The sequence below is a fragment of the Stegostoma tigrinum genome, chromosome 36 (assembly GCF_030684315.1).
Source record: "Stegostoma tigrinum isolate sSteTig4 chromosome 36, sSteTig4.hap1, whole genome shotgun sequence".
Taxonomy (NCBI): Eukaryota; Metazoa; Chordata; class Chondrichthyes; order Orectolobiformes; family Stegostomatidae; genus Stegostoma; species Stegostoma tigrinum.
In genome coordinates this window covers 21,246,217-21,270,519 of record NC_081389.1, presented here as the reverse complement: position 1 = coordinate 21,270,519, position 24,303 = coordinate 21,246,217, and the positions used below count along the sequence as shown (strand labels likewise).

At 40.6% G+C, this 24,303-nt stretch overlaps 2 protein-coding genes across 4 annotated transcripts in view; one reads left to right on the top strand and one right to left on the bottom strand.

Moving 5' to 3' along the window:
• The window catches only part of ttc23 (tetratricopeptide repeat domain 23), a 59,673-nt gene extending 57,859 nt beyond the window's left edge, over positions 1 to 1,814 (top strand). For all 3 annotated transcript variants that reach the window (XM_059640186.1, XM_048520888.2, XM_059640187.1), the window contains one exon: positions 13 to 1,814. In XM_059640186.1, coding sequence (XP_059496169.1) covers positions 13 to 57 — 45 coding nt within the window. In that variant the 3' untranslated portion in view covers positions 58 to 1,814. The remainder of the gene's footprint in view (positions 1 to 12) is intronic.
• Positions 1,815 to 4,188: 2,374 nt separating this feature from the next.
• On the bottom strand, positions 4,189 to 24,019 carry LOC125446783 (synemin-like). Its single transcript, XM_048520593.1, has 4 exons — positions 23,047 to 24,019; positions 16,307 to 16,431; positions 11,784 to 11,851; positions 4,189 to 9,376 (listed from the first exon to the last, which is right to left on the bottom strand). Exons 1-4 carry the CDS (start codon positions 23,839 to 23,841, stop codon positions 6,690 to 6,692), a joined length of 3,675 nt encoding a protein of 1,224 aa, XP_048376550.1. The 5' UTR covers positions 23,842 to 24,019; the 3' UTR covers positions 4,189 to 6,689.
• Positions 24,020 to 24,303: the final 284 nt, after the last annotated feature.

Below are 24,303 nucleotides of genomic sequence, written 5' to 3'. Positions count from 1 at the left end.
ATTTTTCAACAGGTCTCCGGAGGTGGCTGCGGTAAGAGAGAAGACTGGAGCAGATAATTTAAAACAGAGACCTGTATTCTGTGCTGTGGTACCAAAACACAGCATATCAGGAGGGACCAGAGCAAATATCTATTCGTGACTGACGTACATGGAATTTGCCTCGAGATGCTAGAATGAAGCTCAGCATTCTGGCCTACACTTAGCTGCCTCCAAAACGATTTTGATGTTATTACTTTGACCATCGGTGGCTGTACCATCAGCTGCCTAGAGCCTAAACTCTGGAAATAACCCCTGTTGAAAACTCTCTGCCTCTCTACACTTCTTCCTTAAGACATTCCCTAAAATTTACCTCTGACCAAATTCTTAGTCCCTCGTCCTTATCTTGGTTCAATATCAAACATACTCTCACAACTCTCCAGTGAAGCACTCCTGGGACATGTTATTGATATGGTGCTGAAAATATGTATTCCTTCCGATAGCACTTTTTTTTTACCTTTGCTACAATTTATTATATCTACGAGCTCAACGTAAAACTTGAAGAGTCACATTAGAATGAATGTGAACCAGCTTTAATTGTGGTTGATATACATGTTTTATGCGGGAAGTTACATGTTGGAATTGTTGAAGACAAGACCAGATGTGTCAGTAGCCGGCTGTTAATGATGAATTGGAGTTGGTGAAATATAAGCCACATGTTGTGGAGCGTTAGTTCTGTGCAGGTTGCTAATATTTTTACTACAGGCTTCTACTTTTCATTTTAACTTTGCCAAATAATGTGCACAATGTAGTGAATGAAGTTATGCACTTCACAGCTTGTTGATGCATAAATTACAGAGAATGTACAGCACAACCAGTCTATGCCAGAGCTCGTCCTTCGCTGACGCTTTCCTCCATTCAAACACCATCAAGCAAAGCACTTGTTCTTCCTCTCCCAGCACCCCCACACTAATCCAGCAACCCGTAAATGCAGCATGCTATTGACCTCCTTGTGTCTCAGCAGTATCAAATTCCACATGCTCACCACTCTCTGAATAAGAAGACTTTTTTTGTAATGAATTTACTATTGGTTTTCCTACGTATGAAGGGATTCTGTTCTTCCAAGAACACCCATCACAAGAAGAAGCATCATCAGGGAACTGGAAAAAGGAATGCCAAAAGGATCTCAAGTCCACAGCCAACTTCCACCTCCTGGAAACACTTACCAAATGTGTGAACAGAGATTCGACTCTTGTAGAGTCATAAAAGAAACATAGAAACCCTACAGTGTGGAAATAAGCCATTCAGCCAATGAAGTCTGCACTGATCCTTTGAAGAGCATCCTACCCAGCTCCAACCCAATGCCTTGACCCTACATTTCTCATGGTCAGTCCATCTAACCTGCACATCTTTGGTTCATCAGTCTCACAAGGACCCACAGAGCCCATGATCAGCGAATTTCTGGTGAACAATCATATTTGTTAGCAAGTGATTGACAATTACTATTGGCTTTCTTAGTGATTTCACAATATTCGTGGTCTTTAGACCCTCCAAATAGAAACGTTAGATGGTATTTTAATCTAAATGAAAGTGTTGAAATGTTAAGTAGCATAAAGTGTTACAAGAATGATGTGAGTAAAAGATATTGACATGTTTGATCAGTCATGCTCATATTGAATGGTAGGACAGGCTGATGGGCCAACTGGCCATTCCAATAATTCCTAAAAAAAAACAGGGAAGCCTGAACCTGCTTCCAGCTCCTCAATCTCAACCCCAATGATTGTTTGCCTTTAAAGAGGCAGTAAATGAGTAGGATGATCAACCTGTCTCAGGTATTTTTATATAATGAGTTTGTGAGGTTCATTACTTTAAAGCTTTGAGATGAAACTGTAGGTGGCTGTGTCCCTGAGCCTTGGGAAACCTCAGCATCTAACCCAGGTGTGGACTGCTGGATCTAGGAGGCAAGCTCCTCCTCACTTATCCCTTCGCAGCAATACAACATGATTACCTGAGGCATAAGCCTGCGATCAGACACCTTGCTCCCTGTACATATTTCCAAACTTCTACACGCCCCTCCCCGACAGCCTTTCCGACGAGATCTCCAATTCTTTCAACCCCCTACTTCCCCACTTCATCCTGAGGTTTCTGAACACCGCCGTCCCCCCCACCCCTCCCATCCCCCCCATCCCCACTCCTAGGATTGAACTCCAATTATTCTTGATGAATGAATGAATAAATAAGTTATCCAGTTTAGATCTTTATTTGTTCTTTTGCAATTCATGTGCTCTTAATCAAAAGTAATTGTGATCAGAATTTTTGTTTTATTGTAATGTGCAACGTTAAAGTCTGAGAATGTACAGTTGATTGATTAAATAATGGGATGTGACTTTATTGAATCATCTGTGAAATCCTTACCTGCTTATTTTGAGCAAGTGAAATTACCCAAATTCTTAATTAGTGATCGAACTTTTCTACATTCTAGATTATAACATTATACAAATTCTTGCATATTTTCTATGTCAGCCTATTCAGACATGTTATTGCATAGCTGTGGAGCTGGTGGCCCTTGTATCTGACTCTCCTGGCTCAGAGGTAGAGATACTACCACGAGAACCTTCCATACAAATTCTTACTGCACAGAGAAGTACAGGGAGGAACTGGTACCTTTATTCCAATTATGTAGATTTTCAATGTTTAGAAACCATTATTTCTGTAACAATGTTAAATTATACTGGAGTGTAACCATTGGGTGAAGGAGTGCTGTACATAGCTTCTGGCACAAACACATTTTCTGGTTTACCGCTAGTATAATATTGAGTCGTGACATTTTAGTGAAGCAGTGACACATAGTGGAGGGAATTCTTCACCTACAAATGAACTTTAATGAGCCATTTGTTCACACCTAAACATTGCTGTGATTCCAGCCAAGCCTTGGCAATTAGGTCGTTCCAATTTCAGACATGTAGCCTTGGGGTTCTCCCAATTTCTCCTTTATGTGCAGAGATTGGAGAACCCTTATGGTGGGGTAGCTCAGTGGTTAGCACTGCTGCCTCACAGCACCAGGGACCTGGGTTCAATTCCAGCCTTGGGTGACTGTGGAGTTTGCACATTCTTCCTGTGCCTGTGTGGGTTCCCCCTGGATGCTCTGATTTCCTCTCAAAGATGTGTGGGTTAGGTGGATTGGCCATGCCAAATTGCCCATACTGTCTAGGGATGTGCAGAATAGGTGGGTTAGCCATGGGAAACGCAGGGTTACGGAAATAGGATGTGTCTGATTGGGATGCTCTAGAGAGGGGCAGTAGGGACACTGGTCTGAATGGCCTGCTTCCACACTGTAATAATTCTAACTTCCATACATCAAGCACTGCTGAGTCATTGAGAGCTTGGTTAGATGTGAAGTGAAGCCCCTTATTTCTCTGAGTTCAGCCTCCCAACACAACTCTTTATTGTGTCAGTTGATAGCTTTTCAGTTCCGATGTCAGCCACCCCAATATCTTTTTGAGTTAAATTGACAATTTAGTGCCAGATTTGGGCCAGTTTTGATTTAGTGGAAACATGACCAGAATTATTTCATAGACTTTCTATGAAAGGGAAAGTCTATTGTCTGTATCGGGGAAATGTGGAAAACTGAACCAATGAAAAATATTTAATATCTTTCTACTATTACACGCTTGTGTGATGCAAATAACATTTAAATTTTGCTGAAAAATCATATTTCAGAAGCTTTTCACTTTGCACTCATCGGGCCAACTGTCATTTGGGTTCATTTTGCCATGTTTGCATGAATTGGAAGCTAAATACGTATTAATAGAAAGAGTGTTCTTTTCAGACAGGAAGAATATGTACATACATTGTGTCTTTTAAAGTCAACAAAATGGGTAAGAGGCATTCGCTGGTTCATTTCACAAGGCAATGCTTTGACCAATCATAGTCAACTTGTCTGGTTTTGAATCTCAGGAAATCCTGGCAATTAACTGTCAATCATAATTAATTGGTGCATTTTCTGTGGCAATGTCTCTATTAATCAGAGTCCAATTGCCAACAAGTTAGTACTTTTCTGTAGCACAGTATAAATTGTTGGTTTTACCTTAAATTGGTGTTTTCGCCAATTGTCCTGATGTGGGCAAGATGAAGAGATTTGATTAAACATGTCTTTTATCAGCAATACTCAAACTCAGTAATAGCAAACAATAATTTAAATTAAAACATGGATACAAGCATTTTAAAAAATGTTTTACTACTAAATTAAAACATTTTACAAAAGAATACAGAAAGCAACTGCAAAGTTGCTAGTCAGAAAATAACTGGCTATAACATGTACGCAGTTCTAATTTAGCTAAGCCACTCTGTAACCTTAATTATCTCCATGATGAACCTTGTCTGAAAAGACCCAGAAGCATATCATCTTCAAAACTCTTAGCAATCTGCATTCTGTCTCAAATATCAACATGGCTATGTTTCTTGCTTTCCCACACACTAATCAGCTTGCAATCTACCAACTTTAACATCAAAAACAGAAGTCTTATCTATCCAGCACAAACCAATTCTGGAGAAGGAAAAGAAGTCACTGCTTTTCCCTGTTGTTAGTAAAGCATGAGTAAATGTGTGATTAGCAATGACACCAGTGTTATCTATGGGGTTCTTGAACAGTTTGCCTGGTCCTTCCCTCCATGAAAGTTGTGATTTTTATAGGTGTGTATGTTTCTACAGCACCAGTCATTAGCTCATACTGTTCCCGTGTATGAACTTTGACGTTTGAGTTGGAAAGTGAGAGTTTAAATCCTGTTGCAGGTAGCTGAGCGCAAAATTTAGGCTGACACTCCTAGTACAATATTTTAGGATGTGCTACATTGTCAGAGATGCAATCTTTCAGATGTGACACAGACCCAAGGCATAGGGTCTGTCGGTAAAAGTAAAAGAAAAATTTCATGATAATATTTGATTGAGAGCAGGGAAATTCTCCACATTCTCCTGACCAATTTTTATCCCTCAAATAACATGATCCTCAAAGCATATTGGCTAGTCTTATCCCATTACTGATGGTACACACATTGGTTGCCACATCTCCTACAACTCTTCAAAACCACTTCATTGGCTGTACAATGCTTGGGAACATCTTGAAAATCATATAATGTGCTGAATAAATGCATGTTTGTTCTTTCTTCACAACGATAAATGTAGTTCATGTAATCTTGTAACACATCCCATCATTGATTCTTTATTCTACATAAAAAGCCTTCAATCCAAACACTTGACATATCTACTCTGACCCTTCTATTTCTATTAAAGTACATAAAAACTAAACTGTTGAGCAATTTTGATTCTTATTGATGCTCAAACTAAATTTTTCTATAATAATTCTGTATATTGTGTGAGGTACTGCAGGATTATGTGAGTGTTGTTGATACAATTGTATGTTACATTTCTAGGCTTAAGGAAGTTGACAGAAAGTAGGAAACTTAAATTACCAGTAAGGTCCAGTTGTTCCAAATGCATTTTTTTGGGAGTTGTCTTGGGGAATCTTTGATCAAAAAGTAAATACTTTTTTTTGGCTTTCGCAAATTAAAACAGTATGAACATTAAATCCACAGGAAATAAGGCATGAAATACAGAGAATCTTTTGAGATTCTAAACACTTTCTGATTGTACTCAATTTACTTTCTCATTAATTGTAAGCATAACTGAACCTGTAACTAGGAGCAAGATGATAATTTGAAAATATCTTTCAAGTTATTTCCTGAGTTCTGACCAGATTGTTGATACTATGTACACTGTATCATCCCCTATAATGCTGCCTTCTGATTGACACTATCAGAGGCTGAATGCCAAAATGAATAATGGAAATTGGAGGCATGTTGTGAAATTATGACAAAGAAATTAAATTACCATTCATTAGGAATAAAAATCTTTTAAAAACTCAGAAAAATGGTGAAACTGACCAAGCAGTTTTTTCACATTTTAGCCATAATTATTAATGTTTAATTTCCTGTTTCAGTAGCGAAGCGGACATCTGGATAAATTTCTTACTGTAACATTCATGATGGGTCTAAAGTTCTTCTTAAACACAAAAGCAAACTATTGCAAATGATGGAAATTTGAAATTCAAAACAGAAAATGCTGGAAATACCCAATGGTTCAAACAGTGTCATGGAGAGGTCATAATAACCCAAAGAAATCTTAAAGTCAACAATGGAAAAGGTAAGCTGTAGAACATTACAATTTAACTTAGACCTGTTTACTGGAAAATACTCCATAAGTGTAGCCTATACTCAACTATTACACATTAAATCCATGCAAAAATATTTTAGGACCTTTTAATTGTATATAACTGTGCACAGAAACCTCAAATAAAACTACTGCATAGCCAATAGTCCTCTGCTACTATTTCCAATCAATTCCTTCTATAAAATTAGTCAACAGAAGCAATTTTGTATATGCTGATTGTTTTAAATCATAATGTTTAGTTTGATAATGATTTCTGTGATGTGAGGTCTCAGGTAACTGGATGTGTCACAAGTGTATTTCTTTTAAAGCACACACGTGGGGTTATGCAGCAGATAAGTTTCAAGCGTTATTTTATCAAAGCATTAAAGCATCTGATTCCACTGCGACTGCATAATGTCTGCTGGGTGTCAGCTTTTCTCCAATTGTGCCTGTATTGACTCGGTTCCATTTCAAAGGCATAATCCGTTCTTTTGAAGACTCTTTACAGTTTAATCATCGTACAGAGGCCAGTCATCTGACTGACCCTCATCGAAGTGTGTAACAACAACCTTCTGTTCACTGTAGACCACTTGTGTGTTACCTTCAGATGCAACAATCCTGGGCTTTGCCAAGGCATTTGGAGAAACTGAGTATTGCATAAGTTCTGGATCATAAGTTTGTAGATCTTCTTCATCTGCATCAGTAACACTCACTTCATGGCCACCTCTATTCTCAGATTCTTCATACCAGTACACATTACCCTCAGGTCTCCTTTCATCTATTCCTTCAGCAGTTTCATGCTGCTGAGTTATGAATGTCAGACCTCTCCCACTGTCACCTCCACTTGTTTGTATTGATGTAACTTGATTTATATTCATTTGAAAGGTTTCTGATGAATTTTCTGGATCCAAGACTCCGTGAAAGAACTCTTCTCTGTCCATCTGACCTATTCTCTTCTGGAAGAATGTACTTTGATCAGATAAATCATCTTCAATTTCACTTGACTGAGAGACCTCATGAACAGTTAGACCACCTCTGTGATATTGAGAACTTGTATATTCACCAGCATCTGTCCCATCTCTTGTCTTGGCTTCTGGCAAAGGCACAGGTTCCTCATTAATACCTCTGACCTTGATTTTGATTCCATCATCGTCATGCAAAGTATCAACTGCTTTAAGACTTCTTGCACTCAATAGTTCCTGTATTTTCTCTTGGGTATTGAGATTATTTAGTCTTGACTCTAAGTCATCTGTGTTTTCTTCATCTCTAGTGTCCATTGAATAGAAATCCTCTGGGTCAAGGCTTTGTGAAACATTCACCTCTGCCTCTATGGTGACAACACCACTCTGAGAAGATTGTTGGACATTTTTAATATTAACTGATATGTTGTCAGATGGGTCTTGGGAATCTCTAGTGAGTACTGAAAGCTCATCCCTCAGACTTTCTGGTACAGCTTCTTTCAACTGCTGCAAAGCTCCTTTCAGCTTAAGTTTAGGGTCCTCTGTTTCCTCAGTCAATAGCTCGACAATGGATGACTGAACACCTTGAGGAACTCTAATCGATTCCTCTATCAGGCATGGTGAAGACAGTTCCTTTGACAAACTATCTTCCTGTGTGACTGTAATTTGTTTAACATTTTCTGAGTCTTCATTACTTTGAGGATAATGCAACCCCATTTCTGTTATGTTGGTTCCAAACAATTCTGCTTTGTCCTTAGTCATTTCGTGTGCTTTTTCATTTGAAGACAAAATGTCAGATGAGCTTTGCAATAGCGGTTCAGTATTTGATAACATTGTTTTCCTAAAATCTGCAGCAGTCATTGTGATATTTAAGACTTCTTCACATTTGCCGTCCTTGCCTTCATAATCAATATCCTCTGCTCCTAAAGTCAGTGGAAATGTGTCTGCGGCTGTAGGAAAATCATCAGTTTCCTCAAAATGTTCCAAGGTCTGCTCACCCATCTCAACACTTACAGATACTTTCCCTGGAGCTTCTCTTCCTTTACGTCCTAGGCTGAGAAGCCCATCCATAATGTTCTCACTCTTAGACCCTGTTAAATGTTCCAAAGCCCCTTTCACTTGAAGCTCTGGACTTTTGGCATCCACATTCAACATTTCTTTCAGAGTTGACTCATCTCCCACTTCAACAGTTTCTTCTCTTCTTGACTGAATGATAATTTCTCTTTTGGTTTTGCCATCATCCAACACCTCTGTCTCCTTGATATGATAAGTGATATCAGATTCTGGTGAAACATTCAGTTTTGCCAAGTCAATGGATTTTAGGTCTGTTTGAAGGAAATCCCCGGTTTTAATATTATCTGCCAAAGGTTCATCATCTTTACAGATAGCATCTCCTTGATTATCCTCTGACTTCCCTGCATTAATTTTCATCCTGCTCTCTTCTCCAGCTTCCAGCATAGGTTCCTTCTTGTTCTCTTCTATTGTATTATCCAGTTGGAAATACTTTGTAAATTCTGCACTTGCCTCTTGGTCTATAGTATGGGTGTATCCATCCAGGGTAATAGGTGGCTGCATATTACTGGTGTCTACTTTGATGTCCAAATCTTTTGGCGTACTTTTGACTGCTATCACTTCCTTTTTTGCCTCAGTCTCATGCTGCTCCTCATTGATTGTTTCAGGAGGCCTCCTGTTAAAATCCCAATTTTGCACCTCACTAACAGATTGAGATGACTTGTTTAAATCTGGAGACTTAAGTTTCTTCTCTTCATAAGAATCTGACTCGCCAACTATTACTTTGGATGTATGTGTGGCCATATCTGTAACATGCACTGCCTTGGATAAGGGCACCTTACTCTTCTTGTCAATCTCTTCTGGAAATACTTTGTGCTGAACAACAGCTTCTTTAGTCGTAATTTGTGGGTCGTGAGTTTTGGGTGTAAACTTGGTCTTGTCCCTGTCGGCATTTATTGACCTTGTTGAAGATGCAACATTTTGAATTGGTGAAGACAATGCGTCATCATAAAGCAGATCATCATCTGACAGAGAACTCTTGATAGTCTTTCTTGCTGGTATTCTATATGAATGAGGTTGTGGTATTATTCGTTTTTTGCTAATCACGGTATCTTTACGGAAGCTTGAAGGAATTTTAATGCTAGTTGGTGTCCACTTTTTGTGATCTCGCGTACCAAGAGTTGGTCGTAGAACAACACTGGACATGTGTGATCTTGTGTCTGTCCCTGTTGAAAAAATAATAAATTTAATATGAGCCCATTTCTACATTCAATAACATACCAAACACTTTACTGTCTTCGATCCCGAGATAGAGACAAGAGTCAAACTATTGAGTCTGTTCCTCAATGGGATCTTGATGGATCTGCCATTGCACTCCATATTTCCACCTTTCTCCCATATCCTTTAATACTGTCGGTAACAAACGTCTGTCAATTATTTAAAATATCAATCACTTATCTATCAGTTTAATGTTCAAGAGTGATCTAGAATTAATTGTTATTTGTGGAAGAGTCTCTACCACCCTTTGCTTGTTTCCTAATTTCACTTCAAATGATCTGCTCCTCAGACTATGCACCTGACCATTAGCCCCCCCACCTAACAATACATTGTTTCTCTTTATCTGCCCTCTATCTTCCTTAACAGCTTGAAGATTTCAACTAAATCACCCCTTAACCTTCCGGCATACAAAAGTCATGTATAACCTATCTTCATAATTTAATCTTCGTGTGCCAGCAAATCCACAGTGCACTCCCTCTGCAGCCAATTTACATTGATCCTAAGGTGTGGCATAATCAGGTCTTCTCCAGATGCAGATGTACTTTTAACAAAAAAAATGTTTCCTCATTAATTACATGAAGAGAAGGACTGGCCAATGCTGTATGGAGCTACACACATCAGAAGGTCTTATGTTTAATTCTCAGGCTGCATTGAGAAATCCAGGAAGACAGAGAATGTAAACTGAGCTAATTGATCTGTGACTAAGCAGGAGTTCAGGAAAGAGGGTTGGGGCGTGAAACCTACTTAGCAAATAAAACTAAACAAAACGGGTGTTTGTTTGAAAATCTCCCTTACTTGGAAAGCCACTGACTCCTGTTATCACAATAATACCATCATTCCAACACCTAACTCATGACTATTCCACTTTTGTGAGTTTAGATTAGATTAGATTCCCTACAGTGTGGAAACAGGCCCTTCGGCCCAACAAGTCCACACCGCCCCTTGGAGCATCCCACGCAGACCCATCCCCTATAACCCACTCACACCTGAACACTACGGGCAATTTAGTATGGCCGATCCACCTAGCCTGCACATCTTTGGGCTGTGGGAGGAAACCAGAGCACCCGGAGGAAACCCATGCAGACACGGGGAGAATGTGCAAACTCCGCACAGACAGTTACCCGAGGCTGGAATCAAACCCGGGTCCCTGGCACTGTGGGGCTGCAGTTCTAACCACTGAGCCACCGTGCCGCCCCAATATTTGTCAGGATCACAGCTAAACATACACTAGGCCTCTCTCAGCCTGTAGGATGGAATCTTCTGCTGTCAGAGGTGGCCAGTATGAAGACAGGATTAACTGCTTAAGGTGGCAGGGCACCCAGACCCTGCCACTTTCTCACCACCACCGCAATTAAATTCGAGGCTGGAAGGCGTAGCATCAACCTTCCTGTCCCATCACTGATTAAAGACCACTTAAGGGCCTCATCACCTTGTGACTGGGATTAACACAAATACAGCATTCCCAAAAATTGCTACCCTATGGGTAACCTGTTACCATGGGGATGTGAGGAAGGGAGGACCTTTGATCAAAGACAGTCCGAACCAGATTGAAGATCTGAGTGTTGGGCAGGAATTTGCCCACCAATGCCCCCATCTCCTTGTAACCCTCAACCTCAGTTCCCTCCCGTCACTTCATTAGTTGTATTGCACATATCAACTCAAGGGGTGCTGTTGTGCCAGGAGCCAATAGCATCCTCAGAGGCACGGCTGTGTGCAAGCTCCCTATCTGTTGGCTGGCAGCTCTCATTGGTTGGGAATTCTGCCTCTGGGGTTTTGATCTCAGGGGAAGGCCTGCTATTGACCTCACCATGCCCTGATTGGCCTGTGATTCAGTGGGCCGTCCTTACGAGAGGTAGCGGCCTCCTCTCACCACTCAGCAGATATGACCCTGCTGATGCATCTACAGGATTCCATCTGTACTTTCAAACATCAGCAAAAGTGGACTTTTCTCTGATGTAAGCAGAAAATTCTGGAAATACTCAGTAGGTCGAGCAGGATCTGTGGAGTGAGAAATAGAGGTAATGTTTCAGACTGCTGACTCCTCCATCAAAACTCTCTTTCTGATCTAGCCCAGAGTTGCTGAGGCCAATGATACATTAACTACTCTCATGTAAATTAGGGTGCAAAACTGAGAACTTTTCCCTTAGAACTACATAAACAAATCACACTTAAACAAATCAGCTAATATTTTCAGAAAATAGGCCCCGTGGTTGGGAAAAGTTGCAGGTCAGATGCATATCCGTCAACATGAATAGTCTCAAGAATCATTTCCAGCAATTTTGTACATGGATCATAGTTAAATACGAGGAAGTGAGAGTGCTCCAAAGAAGTAAATCTGTTATAAAAAAGCTTTACCTTGTCTCAGTTTTTGCAGATGCTGTTGTATCCCTTGATGTTTAACGTGTTCTCCTTCTAGCAAGGCCCTAAGAAAAACACTTAATCTCAGACTGATGGCAAATTGTATGATACATTTGTTTACACACTTATTCTAGACAGGGTAATCGGAAGGTGTCCGAGCTTGGTGTGACCACTGGGGAAGGTTGAGGACACGTGCACCTCATATAAGACACACTCAAAGTTTGATGGTATCAAATTCTCCCCGATGGACAGTCAGTATAAAACAGACCTTAGCAGTCCAGGTTTCAGTTTAAATCTGTGCTGAATCAGCTCACCTCAGCCAGATGCTACAGGCAGGACAGTTAAACTGGATTAGGAAGGGAACGATAATGTGGTACCTGTGGGAAAATGCTCTCTTGGTCAAATCTGGTCTTGTTCTAGCTTACACAATGAATGTTCAATGCTCTTCTCACCTGACCTCTGTGATATTTCCAACCGCTAGTATTCAGGATCATGAAATGTTTGTTTTTATTTTACCTCTTTCCAGCTGAGATCAACTAGTTCAACAGAGATTGGGAAACATGGGATCTTCTGGTACAAATGACTCAGTACTGCATTGTACAATGTACTGCTCCATCAAACAATTATCGAACTTCATACAGTAATTTCTACAATATACAGAAATGCAGATTCTTGAGGCCTTATTTGTATGATTCATCATTCCCTTCAAAGAAACAGTGTCTAATTCTGACTTTCACCACTACCCCCAAATTCCTGGCACAGGAATGTCATCTTCCCTTTTACAGCCTGCCTTCAGTTGGGATAGTAATGGTGTTGGCCGAGTTAAGGAATATCAGATTACTCAAAGATTCCTGGAACATGTAAAGCTGCAGCGATCCAGTTGGTGAGAAGTGGCTGAATTGATATGCCGAAGACAAACAGAATGTCAAAGGGGCTTGAAGAGCAAGCAGCACTAAGCACAAACTGCCTTTTCTGAAACAATGCTGAAGTGTTTTTAACATGGAGTCAGAATGGAACAGTTTGCTAAGAACTGTCACAGCTCAGTACAACAGTTAACCGATTTGCCAGAGTGGAATATGAAATCACTAGAAACTCATTCCAAGAAAAACACTTTATGCAGCATTTACAGGATAATGTAGCAGTGGGAACATCAACATTTTGACATTGTCATTTATACTGATTTTTTGTTTTAGCCGTCTCCCTTTATTTTTCTTTGCAGTACTGGAAGCATTATATTGAATTTAACAACAAAGAAACATGCCATTCAGCCCAACTGGCCAATGCCAGAATTTATGCTTCACCAACTGTCAAGAGAGTATGGTTTGATCTTCCAGGTGTTAATGTAACTAGAGATTACATAAAATGTATAGCACAGGAAAAAGTTACTGTATTTTGGCTAAATTGTCTGTGCTAGTGTTTGAGCTCCTCTCAAGGCTACTTTACTTACTCTCCGTTTCACCCATCAACATATTCTTCTATATCTTTCTCTGGGTGGATCTACCGTTCTTGTTAAGTTCATCTATACCACCCATCTCAGCTACCCATATGCTTGGTTCCACATTCCCAGCACTCTCTGCATAGACGCATTTCCCCTGAATTCCCTATTGGATTTAGGAGGGTAGTAATGGGGCTTTAGCCCCATTATAGACAATCCATTGAATTACAATTCAACATTAATGGTATGTTTTCTGACCAGGTGTTCTCCCCTGAGATTCCATAGAAACTCAACATTCAGGAATGGTCAGGAAACCCCACTGTTTTAATCCTCCCTAACCCAGGTACTCTGGGGCCCCAAATGTGGAGTCCCTATTGAGATAATCTCATTTAGCAAAGATATGGAATAAAACAAAGATCACTAGGAGTTGGGACTAGAAAATTATTCAAAAAGCAGAATTGTTCTTCAAGTAGCTGACGTTAGTCCAGTATTTACTTTAGTGCAACAACAAAAGAAACTGCTGGAAAATCTCAGCAGGTCTGACAGCATCTGTGGAAGAAAATCAGAGTTAACATTTCAGGTTGAGTGATCCTTCCTCGGAACCGGGTCACTGGTCCCGTAACTTTAACTGTGATTTCCCTCCCTAGATGCTGCCAGACCTGTTCAGATTTTCCAGCAATTTCAGTTCTTGTTTCAGATTTCCAGTTCGTTCAGTTTATTTTAGTGGGGTTGTAGTTTTTGTGTTTTTTTGACATTTCAAACAAAACTCAGTCTTTTCTCTCTGGCGTCACGACAAGCAGTTCTTAGCCAGGACCAGGATAAGCTGGATATAAAGCTCTCTCTCATTGTTTTCTCCAGCAACATGACAGAGTCAATTTAATGCAACACCTCTTGCTGCACCAAAGTGATCAATATATTCCATTTCCTGCATGGGCCTCTGTCACATCTCTAAATGAGATTCTTCATTTGTTTAGGATTGAAGACAGTGAAGTTGAGTTCATGTCTCTAGAATAGTGTCGAACAGTTCAAACTTATGATCTGGGGACATGTGGTGGAACTTGAACTCAGATTAATAAAGCTGGAATAAAGCTTGTTTCAGTGCAGTGACCATAAAACCAAAGTGGTTCACCAATTCCCATTAGGGAAGAAAATGTACTGGTCTACATTCCAACTCCAGATCCACAGCAACGTTATTGACGATTAACCACTCCCTGAAATGGTCTAGCAATGCTCTTCAGATGAAGGACAGTTAGGGTTAGGCAACAAACTTTTGTCTTGTCAGCGATTTACACATCCATGAAAGAATAAGGAGAAAATGTGCAAAATTACAAGTTGTTTTGTTTGTGAACTCGTAAACAGTAAGATTGAAATTTCCCAACCAAGCTTCAGATCTGGTTCCTACAACTAGCAAATTAAAGAGACAATGTTCCTGAAGGTATAGACTGAATTTCAAACCAAGGCCCAGGAGAGAAAGGCCGGAATTGCAAGCCTGTTGACCTCCTGTTAATGTGAGAATTGTTGACAGTACTATTATTGTGTTTCCAGGAGGTGATTATTCATACTTCTTTTAAAAAAAAAACAGCTCAGTTTTCACTTTTCCTCAAATGCTTTTTTGCATGTTTTTTCAGGTATGTTAACTTTCTCCTATGGTGGTTGGATACAAACCTGTCCCCACACAGGTTATCTTTGTGGGACCCCAATGAAATAGCATAGCAATGGAGCATTAGGACTCAACTTTAAATGTCTTTTGCCATTTATTTATAATTATCTCAGGTTACTGGGCCTGACTGATCTTTGTATCTACATGTAAAATAAATGTAAAATGTAAGTAATGTTATATCTTTGTGTTTTATTGGTTTCTGTAAAAGCATAATGGTAGGTTTTACTATTCTTTTAAGATTTACCTCCAGTCCAAAATTTTCCTTTATTTCTGCAATGGTCTAGTGAATATTCAATCTGCTTGATGGTCTAGTAATTATTTGCTTTAACTCTCTTTAAATTCCAAGTCAATCCAAGATTTAATTAATAGGCAACTCTTCCAGTCCTGTCACTCCTTAATACAAATAGAAGAGAAAGGATATAATCTAAGAAGTAATATTTGTCACATCTTTGGTAATCCTCTTTTTTATTTCCATTGCAATTAGCTCACGCTTATTTCACTGTTATTACGATTGCTATTTGTCCAGGCTGTTCTGTTCCCTGTCTTAAATGCTTGTCCTCCCCATGTGAGCTCAGTTGAAGTCAAGACTCACCAGCTAACTTCTTATGCTTTGCTTTTAGGGAGATAATGGAGTTGTGGGAATGTTCCTGGCTGAGTAATCTCGACCTCATGCCCTGAGGAAATGGGTTCAAATCCCACTATGGAGGTTGGTAGAACTTAAATTTGATTCGTTATTCTGGAATATAAAGATAGTCGCCAACAGTGGTGACAATTATCCACAATTTCTATAAAATCCCATTCACTAATGTACTTTAGGGAAGGAAATCTGTCATCCTTGACTGGCCTATCTATAAGTTAGGGATTAGGCCATTCAATGAAATCATGACGAATTTGATTGTAGCCCTCAAATCCACATTCTCACTTACCCCTGATACCTTTTCCCCCCTTTACTTATCAACAATACTTCCACTTTAAATATTTTCAAGGATTCTTGCACTGCCTCTTCGCGAAGAGAGCTCCAAAGAGACATGACCCTTAGAGGAAATAAATTTTGCCTATTTGTTGTTTTGAATGGGTGACCCCCTAGTTCCAGGTTCTCCCACAGCAATATGGTTAACTCTTAACTGCCCTCCACAGTTGCCAAGCAACGTACTCGGTTCAAGTGAAATTAGAAATGGTGCTGGCTTTTACCAGCCACACCCACATCCTACAAAAGTATGAGAAAAGAAGCCTTCTACTCACCTGAATCGTTCACATGCAAATCTGTGGAATTGCTTGCTTCTTTCATTTTTGGCATTCTATTTGCATATTGTTCAAACTTTTTTAACCAATTTTAATTTTGTGTAGTTCAGGTTGGAAGTTATGCTCACTTCTGTCAGCCAAGATTCAAACTTCCTGTGAAATAGTATATGAAATAAACATTACCTGTAGGTGGCAAGCTCAAGACTCAGTCCCATCTTCACCTGTATCAGCTGTTGTTGCTCTTTGAGGTTAAGTGTAATCGTTGATATAAGATCTTGCTTTTCATCCTCCAGTAAATCAATGGCTCTCTGTACACCACAATCAAGACACAGTTAGTCTAATAGGTTTGAAAATACTACAGTTCTTAATTCATTATCCAACACCAATAATTTAACTTTTAAACTTCTCTGGAGACAGGAACAATGGTGGATGGGCTGGAAATAGCTGGCCTACTTTTTAAAAATTCATTCATGGTTTCTGGGCATAACAGTCAAGGTCAGCATTTATTGCCCAAATAGCAGATAAGAATCTGAGGGTCTAGAATCGCAGGTAAACCAGTCCAAGTAAGGATGGCAGATTTCCTCCCCTAAAGGACATTAATGAACTAGATGTTTTTGTATGACTGTTGCCAGCAGTTAATGGTCACCACAGGATTTTTATTGAATTCAAATTTCAGCATCTGGCATGGTGGGATTTGAACCTATATCACTAGATGCTAGATTACTGGTCCAGTCACATTACCACTACATTATATTACCCTGTCCCCATGTCAGTTCCTGGTCCATTCCCCTCCCAGGACTTTTTCCTGAAGAACAGGGATTTCGCTGGGCTCAGTCCACAAGCAGCATGTAGCCAATTAGGTTTATTAGATACTGCTTAAGGCCGATTGAAAGAGGCTGATTGGGATCTGGGTTCCGATAGGTAGTGAGGGCCAATTTAACTGCATAGATTTGGCTTCCTGATGATGATGATTTGATTTATTGTCACGTGTACCTAAGTACATTGAAAAGCTTTTTTTGTGAGTAGATCACAGTAAGCAAGGACATATAGATTATAGAGTGACATAAAAACCTTGGACAGAGTAAGGCATACAGGCTACGCCACACAACGTCCACTAGGCAAGATCAAAATTAACAAGATCAGCATTATTTGCAGTTAAAGAGACATAATGGCAGGGAAGGAGCTGTTCTTGAACATGCTGGTGCGTGTGTTCAAGCTTTTGTATCTTCTGCCTGATGGAAGGGGTTGTAGGACAGAATTCCTCGGGTGGGATGGGTCTTTGATGATGTTGGCAGTCTGTCAGCGGCAAAGAGACATGTAAATGGAGTCCATGGATGGGAGATTGGCTTACGTGGAGGTCTGGGCTGTGTACACAACCTCCTATAGTTTGTTATGGTCCTGGGCACAGCAATTGCTATACCAGGCCATTGTGTACCTGGATAGAATGTTTTCAATGGTGCATCTGTAGAAATTCGTGAGGACCTTGTGGACATTCCAAGTTTCCTGAGCCGCCTGAGGAAGAAGAGGCATTGTAATGCCTTCTTGACCGTCGCGTCTACATGGGAAGTCCAGGACAGGTCGTCGCTTATTGTCACTCCTAGGAATTTTACACTCTCAACCCTCTTAACCTGTGCTCCATTGATATAGATAGGGTTGTGTTCTCCTCCTTTCTTTCTGAAGTCAGTGAGCAGTTCTTTAGTTTTGCCGACATTGAGAGAGAGAGACTGCTCCAATGCATCCCATCACCAAGCCCTCTACCTCCTTTCTGTAATCTGCTTCATTATTGTTTGATATCCATGCTGCTACAGTGGTATTGTCAGCAAACCTGCAGATGATATTTGTTTGGAATTTGGTAATAAGGTCATGAGTGTACAGAAAACACAGTAGGGGGCTGAGAATGCATCCTTGCTGGGTGCCAGTGTTAAGAATTATCGTGGAGGAAGTGCTGTTGTCTGTCTTCACTGATTACAATCTGTGGGTCAGGAAGTTGAGGATACAGTTGCAGAAGGTGGAGCTGAGACCTAGGTTTCAGAGTTTTGACAGACCAACTGACAGACCTTGGGGGCCAGTAATCCAGATATGCTCTCAGACCTCCCTACTCCCTGCTCATTCCACAAGAATAAGGCACAGTATTAAAATTAGGGATGGTCCTTTTAGGACAGAGTAAAGAATTTTATTTCTCTCTGAGGATTTAATGGCTTTAGAGCTCTCTGCTTAAGAAGGAAGTGGAGGCTGGGTCAATAAATATTTTTAAAATGGAATTAGATTCTTGTTAGGCAAGGGTCAACAGTTATGAGGCTTAGGTGGGAAAATAGAATTCAGAACCTTAACAGATCAGTCATGATCTTACTGAATGGCAGAGCAGGCTCAAGGAGCTGAATAGTCTAGCTCTGCTCCAATGTGTATGTCTGTAAGAACATGTAAACTACGTTGACCTTCAAGAACCATATTTATCTTGTGCTTTCATGTGTTTTCTGAACGCTTGATGAAAGACTCTGACAGATCTAACTGACTATGACACATATTTCTTCCCAAGTAGATGAAGGATCCGGCTGTTAGTTGAGGACCTTATCTGTCTGGAAGAAACTTATCTCCAGCTGTTAATGAGATTATAAGGCAGTGTTCAAACACAGTGAGCATCTTCACGTCAGTGTGGGAGATGTCAGTCAAACAAACTGGCTTGATTCGAATCCAAGTGCTGGGAAACAGATGTCTGCTTTGTCTGGATGGCTGTCTCTGAGGGTAAAGCTGAGCACATTGTGCTAGCTTACCTTTTACTTTCTACCAGCCAGAATGCAACAGCCTAGTGGCATTATCGCTGGACTGTTAATCTAGAGATCCAGCAAGTGTCCTGGGGACCCAGGCTTGAATCTTGCCACAGCGGATGGTGATAGTTGAATTCAGTAAAATAAAAGGAAGGAAATAAACACTTAATGTCGATCACACATGCATTGTTGATTGTCAGGTAGTAAGAAGTGCGGATGCTGGAGTCAGAGATAACACGGTGTGGGGCTGGAGGAACACAGCAGGCCAGGCAGCATCAGAGGAGCAGGAAAGCTAATGTTTTGGTCTAGACCCTCTCCAGAAATCGGGGAGGGGGAAGGGAGCTCTGAAATAAATAGAGAGAGGAGGGGTCGGACCGGGAAGGTAGGTGGGATGGTGATAAGTGAATTCACTAATGCTCTTTTAGGGAAGGAAACAGATGTCCTCACCTGTTCTGGCCTATCTATGACTCCAGGTCTACAGTAATGTGGTTGACTTCCAACTGCCCACTGGGCTATTAGGGATCCGCAATAAATGCTGGCCTGGGTCGTGGTGCCATCATTCCTTGAGAATGAATTTTTTAAAAATTCCCACAGATCAGACAATATCTGCACCACCCGGTGAAATACTAAGCAGGATGGGTCAAATTAGTTTATGCTCCAATTCCCAGATTAAGCAGCAGCTACAGGAATCATCAGAGCCTGTGGATTAATGAGAAGTCATATAAATCAGCGAAAGTTCCTTGCCCTGAGTTTCTATGAATAGCAGCAGCAATGAAGAACATGAATGACAAGTGGAACAAGATCCCTGAATCCTTTGTGCCCTCATTCCCACACCTGAACCAAACAACCTGCCAACTCTCACCAGTTGCCCAGGCAGGCTGACCAGGAGCTCAGGGACCTGTACTTAGGCTAGAGTCTGCAATTTTGGGGAGAAGGCAGGAAAATAGAAAAAGTATTTCCCATCCAGTTTCCACTCTTTAGATGGCCCTACAGAGACACGCTTGGCTGGTGAGTACGCTGCAAGCCTGCAAGCATTAGGCATGCTGGCATTAAACTACTGTCTCCAAGGCAAGAGTCCAACACTTAAGATCCCACTGGGCTTTCATAACAATGAACGTTTTAAATAAACAACATTTCATCCTTTCCATCACCAAAATAGCTCAGTACTGAGCTCAGTATTCAGAAGCAGAGAAATGATGTTGCTCAGCAACCTCCTTGTGCAAAGTGGAATTGAAAAGAAATTGAGGAAGTGTGCGCAGGAATGGTTTGTCTGCAGATCCACACTGAATTATCTGATCACAGGCAGTGTGTTTGTGAAATGTTGTGCTGTTGAAAATGGATGCTCTGTCTCCACCCACAACACAAACTCTGCATTTACTGAGCGAGGTAACAGAACTATATAAATCTAAGTTTTTCAGGAAACTGTCTTTGAACAGTTCTGCTACATAAATACTTCAGAAATTACACCAAAGGAATGTGACACTGGAATCTGCTTCACTATATTTACAGACAAATTCCTCCACTTCAGATTTAATTGAAGTGTTCAAAATTATGAAGTTGGTAGTGAGAAATTAGTTCCACGGCTGGGCGTAAAGACATCCGTTTAAGATAATTAGCAGCAGAATTCAGGCGAGGATGGGGAGTCTTTTTTGCTGTGAATGGTTATGACTGGAATTCATGGAAAGAAGACATTTGAAAGGCAATGTGGATAAAGCAGGAGCTGTGGATGTATAATTGAAGAGCTGTTTTGAAGATTCAAAGATTCTTTGTCCTCTGATGCTGTGTGGCTAAATGCAATTAGAGATTTGGTAGTGAGGACTGTATAATTCCGAGTTTATTTCTGTTCTGTGCTGAACTGGCCAGTAATGAACTGTTACAATTGACCACAAAACTATAATGGATTAAGGAAAGGGGAAAACTGATCTACTGTCTTCTTACTTCTGATCACTATCCAGTACTTCCTACATTTGTGAAACTGGGAAAGAGTGAAAGACTGGCTCAGGGTCACACAGGGCTCCAGAGTTGGGTCGACAATTAAAGTCCACACACCCATGGAAGATAGTGACTTGTACATGTCAGTGAGAATTCTGGCTGAAATTCTCCCCTCTCCAGTCTGGGGATACTTACTTATGATGCTGTTGTGATTAACACAGCCCAAGGATTAACATCTAACAACAATTACCCATGAGTCATTCAACTCTTCCATGAAAAATGGATGCTAACATTTGTTTACATCACTATTGAAGCTGCTTTTGAAGATCTAAAACTCCTGTGGCTATCTCTCCTTCATGTAATCTAGAACAAATCCCTTTGGGATTACTACCCCCCGCACTTGAACATGTCACAGTTTGGGTTTAGCACACTGACAATCCTAAAATTTCAACATTAATGGATTGTATTAACCATAAGACATATTTAGATAAATTATCTTTCCCTGTGAACACTCCTGTAAAGGTGTGATTTTTTTTAAAAATTGCCCTGACTTTCTCCGGACAACTTGTCTTTTCTTGGCCTAAGTTTTAAATGTTCTCCAGTATCTTACCTGGGAGCATCTTTCTCCCATGTAAGACTTCAGGATACTTAGAAATTGAAGAGCTTCTCAGTAGAGCATGATCCAACTTAAATGCAACATTTTCATAAGAACATACGAACCCGGAACAGGAGTGGGCCATCTGGCCCTTTAAACCAGCTCCACCATTCAGTAAGGTCATGGCTGATCTTTTTGTAGCCTCAGCCCCACTTACCCCACATTCTCACCATCTTAATTCCTTTACTGTTCAAAAATTATCTTAGCTTTAAAAACATTCAATGAGGCACTACTTCAACTACTTCACTAGGCAGGGAATTCCACAGATTCACAACCCTTTGAGTAAAGAAATTCCTCCTCAATTCAGTCCTAAACCTAATTTGCAGGCTGTGCCCTTTTGTTCTAGTTTCACCCACCAGTGGAAACATCCTCCCTGTTCCTATTTTATCTATTTCCTTCATAATTTTTATATGTTTCTATAAGACACCACTCATTCTTCTAAATTCCAATGAATACAATCCCAGTCTACTCAGTCTCTCCTCATAAGCCAACCCTCTCAACTCTGGAATCAACCCAGTTAATCTTCTCTGCACCCCCTCCAGTGCCATCCTTTCTCAAGTAAGGAGACTAAAACTATACACAGTACTCCATGTACAGCCTCACCAGCACCCTATACAGCTCTGTTTTTAAATTCAATCCCTCTAGCAATGAAGGACAAAATTCCATTTGCCTTCTTAATTACTTGTTGCTCCATTTGCCCTTCTTAATTACCATAACTTTCTTCCTTCATCACACACCCCCTTTTTGGTGGGTGTTGTTGGCATTTGTTGCTCATTCCTAAATGCCCTGGAGAAGATAGTGGTTCGTCCCTTTTTGAACTGCGCTAGTTCATGGTTGTAGGTAATAGCCACAGTTCCATTATGGCGGCATTTTGACCCAGCGACAGTGAAGAAACAGTGGAGTAGATCCAAGCCAGGACTGTGTATAGTTTGGATGGGAACTTACAGGTGGTGGTGATCACATGTATTTGCTGCCCTTGGCTTTCTAGGTGGTAGAGTTTGGAAGGTGCTGTCAGAGGAACCTGGGTGGAATTGATGTGGTAGATCTTATACTATTCCACTTTTCTACTAGGAATCCTATGAAGTCAGAAGCAACAATCTTGGTTGATTTTCTGCTCCCTCATCAAATGAATCCCAGGGCCGTAAGCACCACCCTAACTGACATCAGTTAAATCAATACAATTAACACCAGATGCCATGGCACTATTTTGAAGAACAGTGTGGGAGTTCTCCTTGATGACTAGCCAATATTTATCACTGAACCAACATCACTAAATTGAGATTTTCTGGTCAGTATCGTATTGCCGTTCATGGGACCTTATTGCGCACAAATTAACTATACTGTTTCCTACATTGCAACAGTGACCTCAGTTTTCAAAAAAAGTAATTAATTAAACTGAATGTTGTTTTGGGTCACCTGAGGTCATGAAAAGCAATATATAAAAATACAATAAACTTAAAGAGCACGCATCCACAGAACTAACAGAGAATATATCTTCAAATAAAAAGCTCTGCACAAGTCCATCCCCTTGACATCTACAGAGTTAAGGATATGCTTCCAAATGTACTCACCTGGTATTCATCCATATCCATCTCATGCTTCTGTTGAAATGTTAAAAAATCTTCTTCTAGTTTGTTCTGGAGTTTAAATTGATCTTCAAGTTCCTTTTTCAGCGCTTCAATTTCCGCAATCAAAAGCACTCGTTCCCTGTTCAATTCTTCACCTTTCTCTTGGTCCTGCTGAACAGCAGTTTCCAGTTCTTTGATCTTGTTTTTGTAGATCTCAAAGCCTTCCTCCCACATTGCTGACAAGGTGAGGGCATATTGTTCAAAATTCTCTTCGGTCAGTGGGGCTGTGTGATACCCCTGAGTGACCACAAACTGGGGTGCTCTGCTCAGCTTTTCCCCCATTTCTCTCTTTGCTTGCTCATGCTGATCTTTCAGAGTTTGACATTCTGCCCGCAGCTCCAAGATGTACGCTTCGAGAGACGCATTGCCTGTTTCTGTCTGCTGAAGAACCTTCTCGTGTTCAGCCAGCTGTTGATTTATATTTTTAAAATCTGTTTGTTCGGCGATCTGATGCTTTTGTAGCTCTTGGATTTCCTGCCACAGATTGCATCGTTGCATTTCAGCTTTTGATTTCTCAAACATCAGCTCCTCCAGTTCCCATCTCATCTTGTTGATCTCATCCACATAAAGACTCCTTTCTCCTGTCCTCCTCTCAGTCTTTAAATGCTGGATCTCCATGATGAGGCATTGGTTTTCTTGCTCCAGTTGTCGTACCTTGGATAAGTAAGACTCCAGGCGATGGTTCAGGTCTTGAAGTTGGGATTTTTCATCAAGCATCGTGGATTTGAAGGGAAACATTATTCCACGCTGTACTCCTGCTCCCACTCTCCACACTAGTTCTCCTAATCAGGCTGAATGCACTGTTCACACTTGTGTGTTGTTTAAGTTCCTTGGCTCACGTCAGTAAAGAGAGGGACTGTTTGTAATGGCGTGTGTGTGTGTGTGTGCCTCTCTCTCTCTCTCTTTCTGTCTTCAAGCGCTGACAGGTGGTACCAGCTAAAAAGGGGGAGGTCCAAACTTTGAGTCATTGGGAAGTCTTTAACTCACTCAGAGCTATCCAACAGGATCAACTGACCCCTTGTGGCCAGACATGACTACATTAACAATTCAGACCAACAAAAATCATGTTTCTTGAGCTGCCAGATTGAAATCTTTGACATTCAACATTATTTGGCGAGGCCACCACAGCAAAATTTGGGTCTGAAAGTAAATTCTTAAGACTGGAGGAGAAATGTGTCCCTTGTTCAATAATCCAAACAG

Excerpts from the sequence above, each read along its gene's own strand:
- LOC125446783 (XM_048520593.1), bottom strand. The coding sequence starts at position 23,841 with ATGTTTCCCTTCAAATCCACGATGCTTGATGAAAAATCCCAACTTCAA. Across the intron at positions 16,432-23,046 it reads TGGATATGGATGAATACCAG|AGAGCCATTGATTTACTGGA; the intron begins GTGAGTACATTT and ends TGTGGTGTACAG. Across the intron at positions 9,377-11,783 it reads TCTGCAAAAACTGAGACAAG|GGACAGACACAAGATCACAC; the intron begins GTAAAGCTTTTT and ends TTTTTTCAACAG.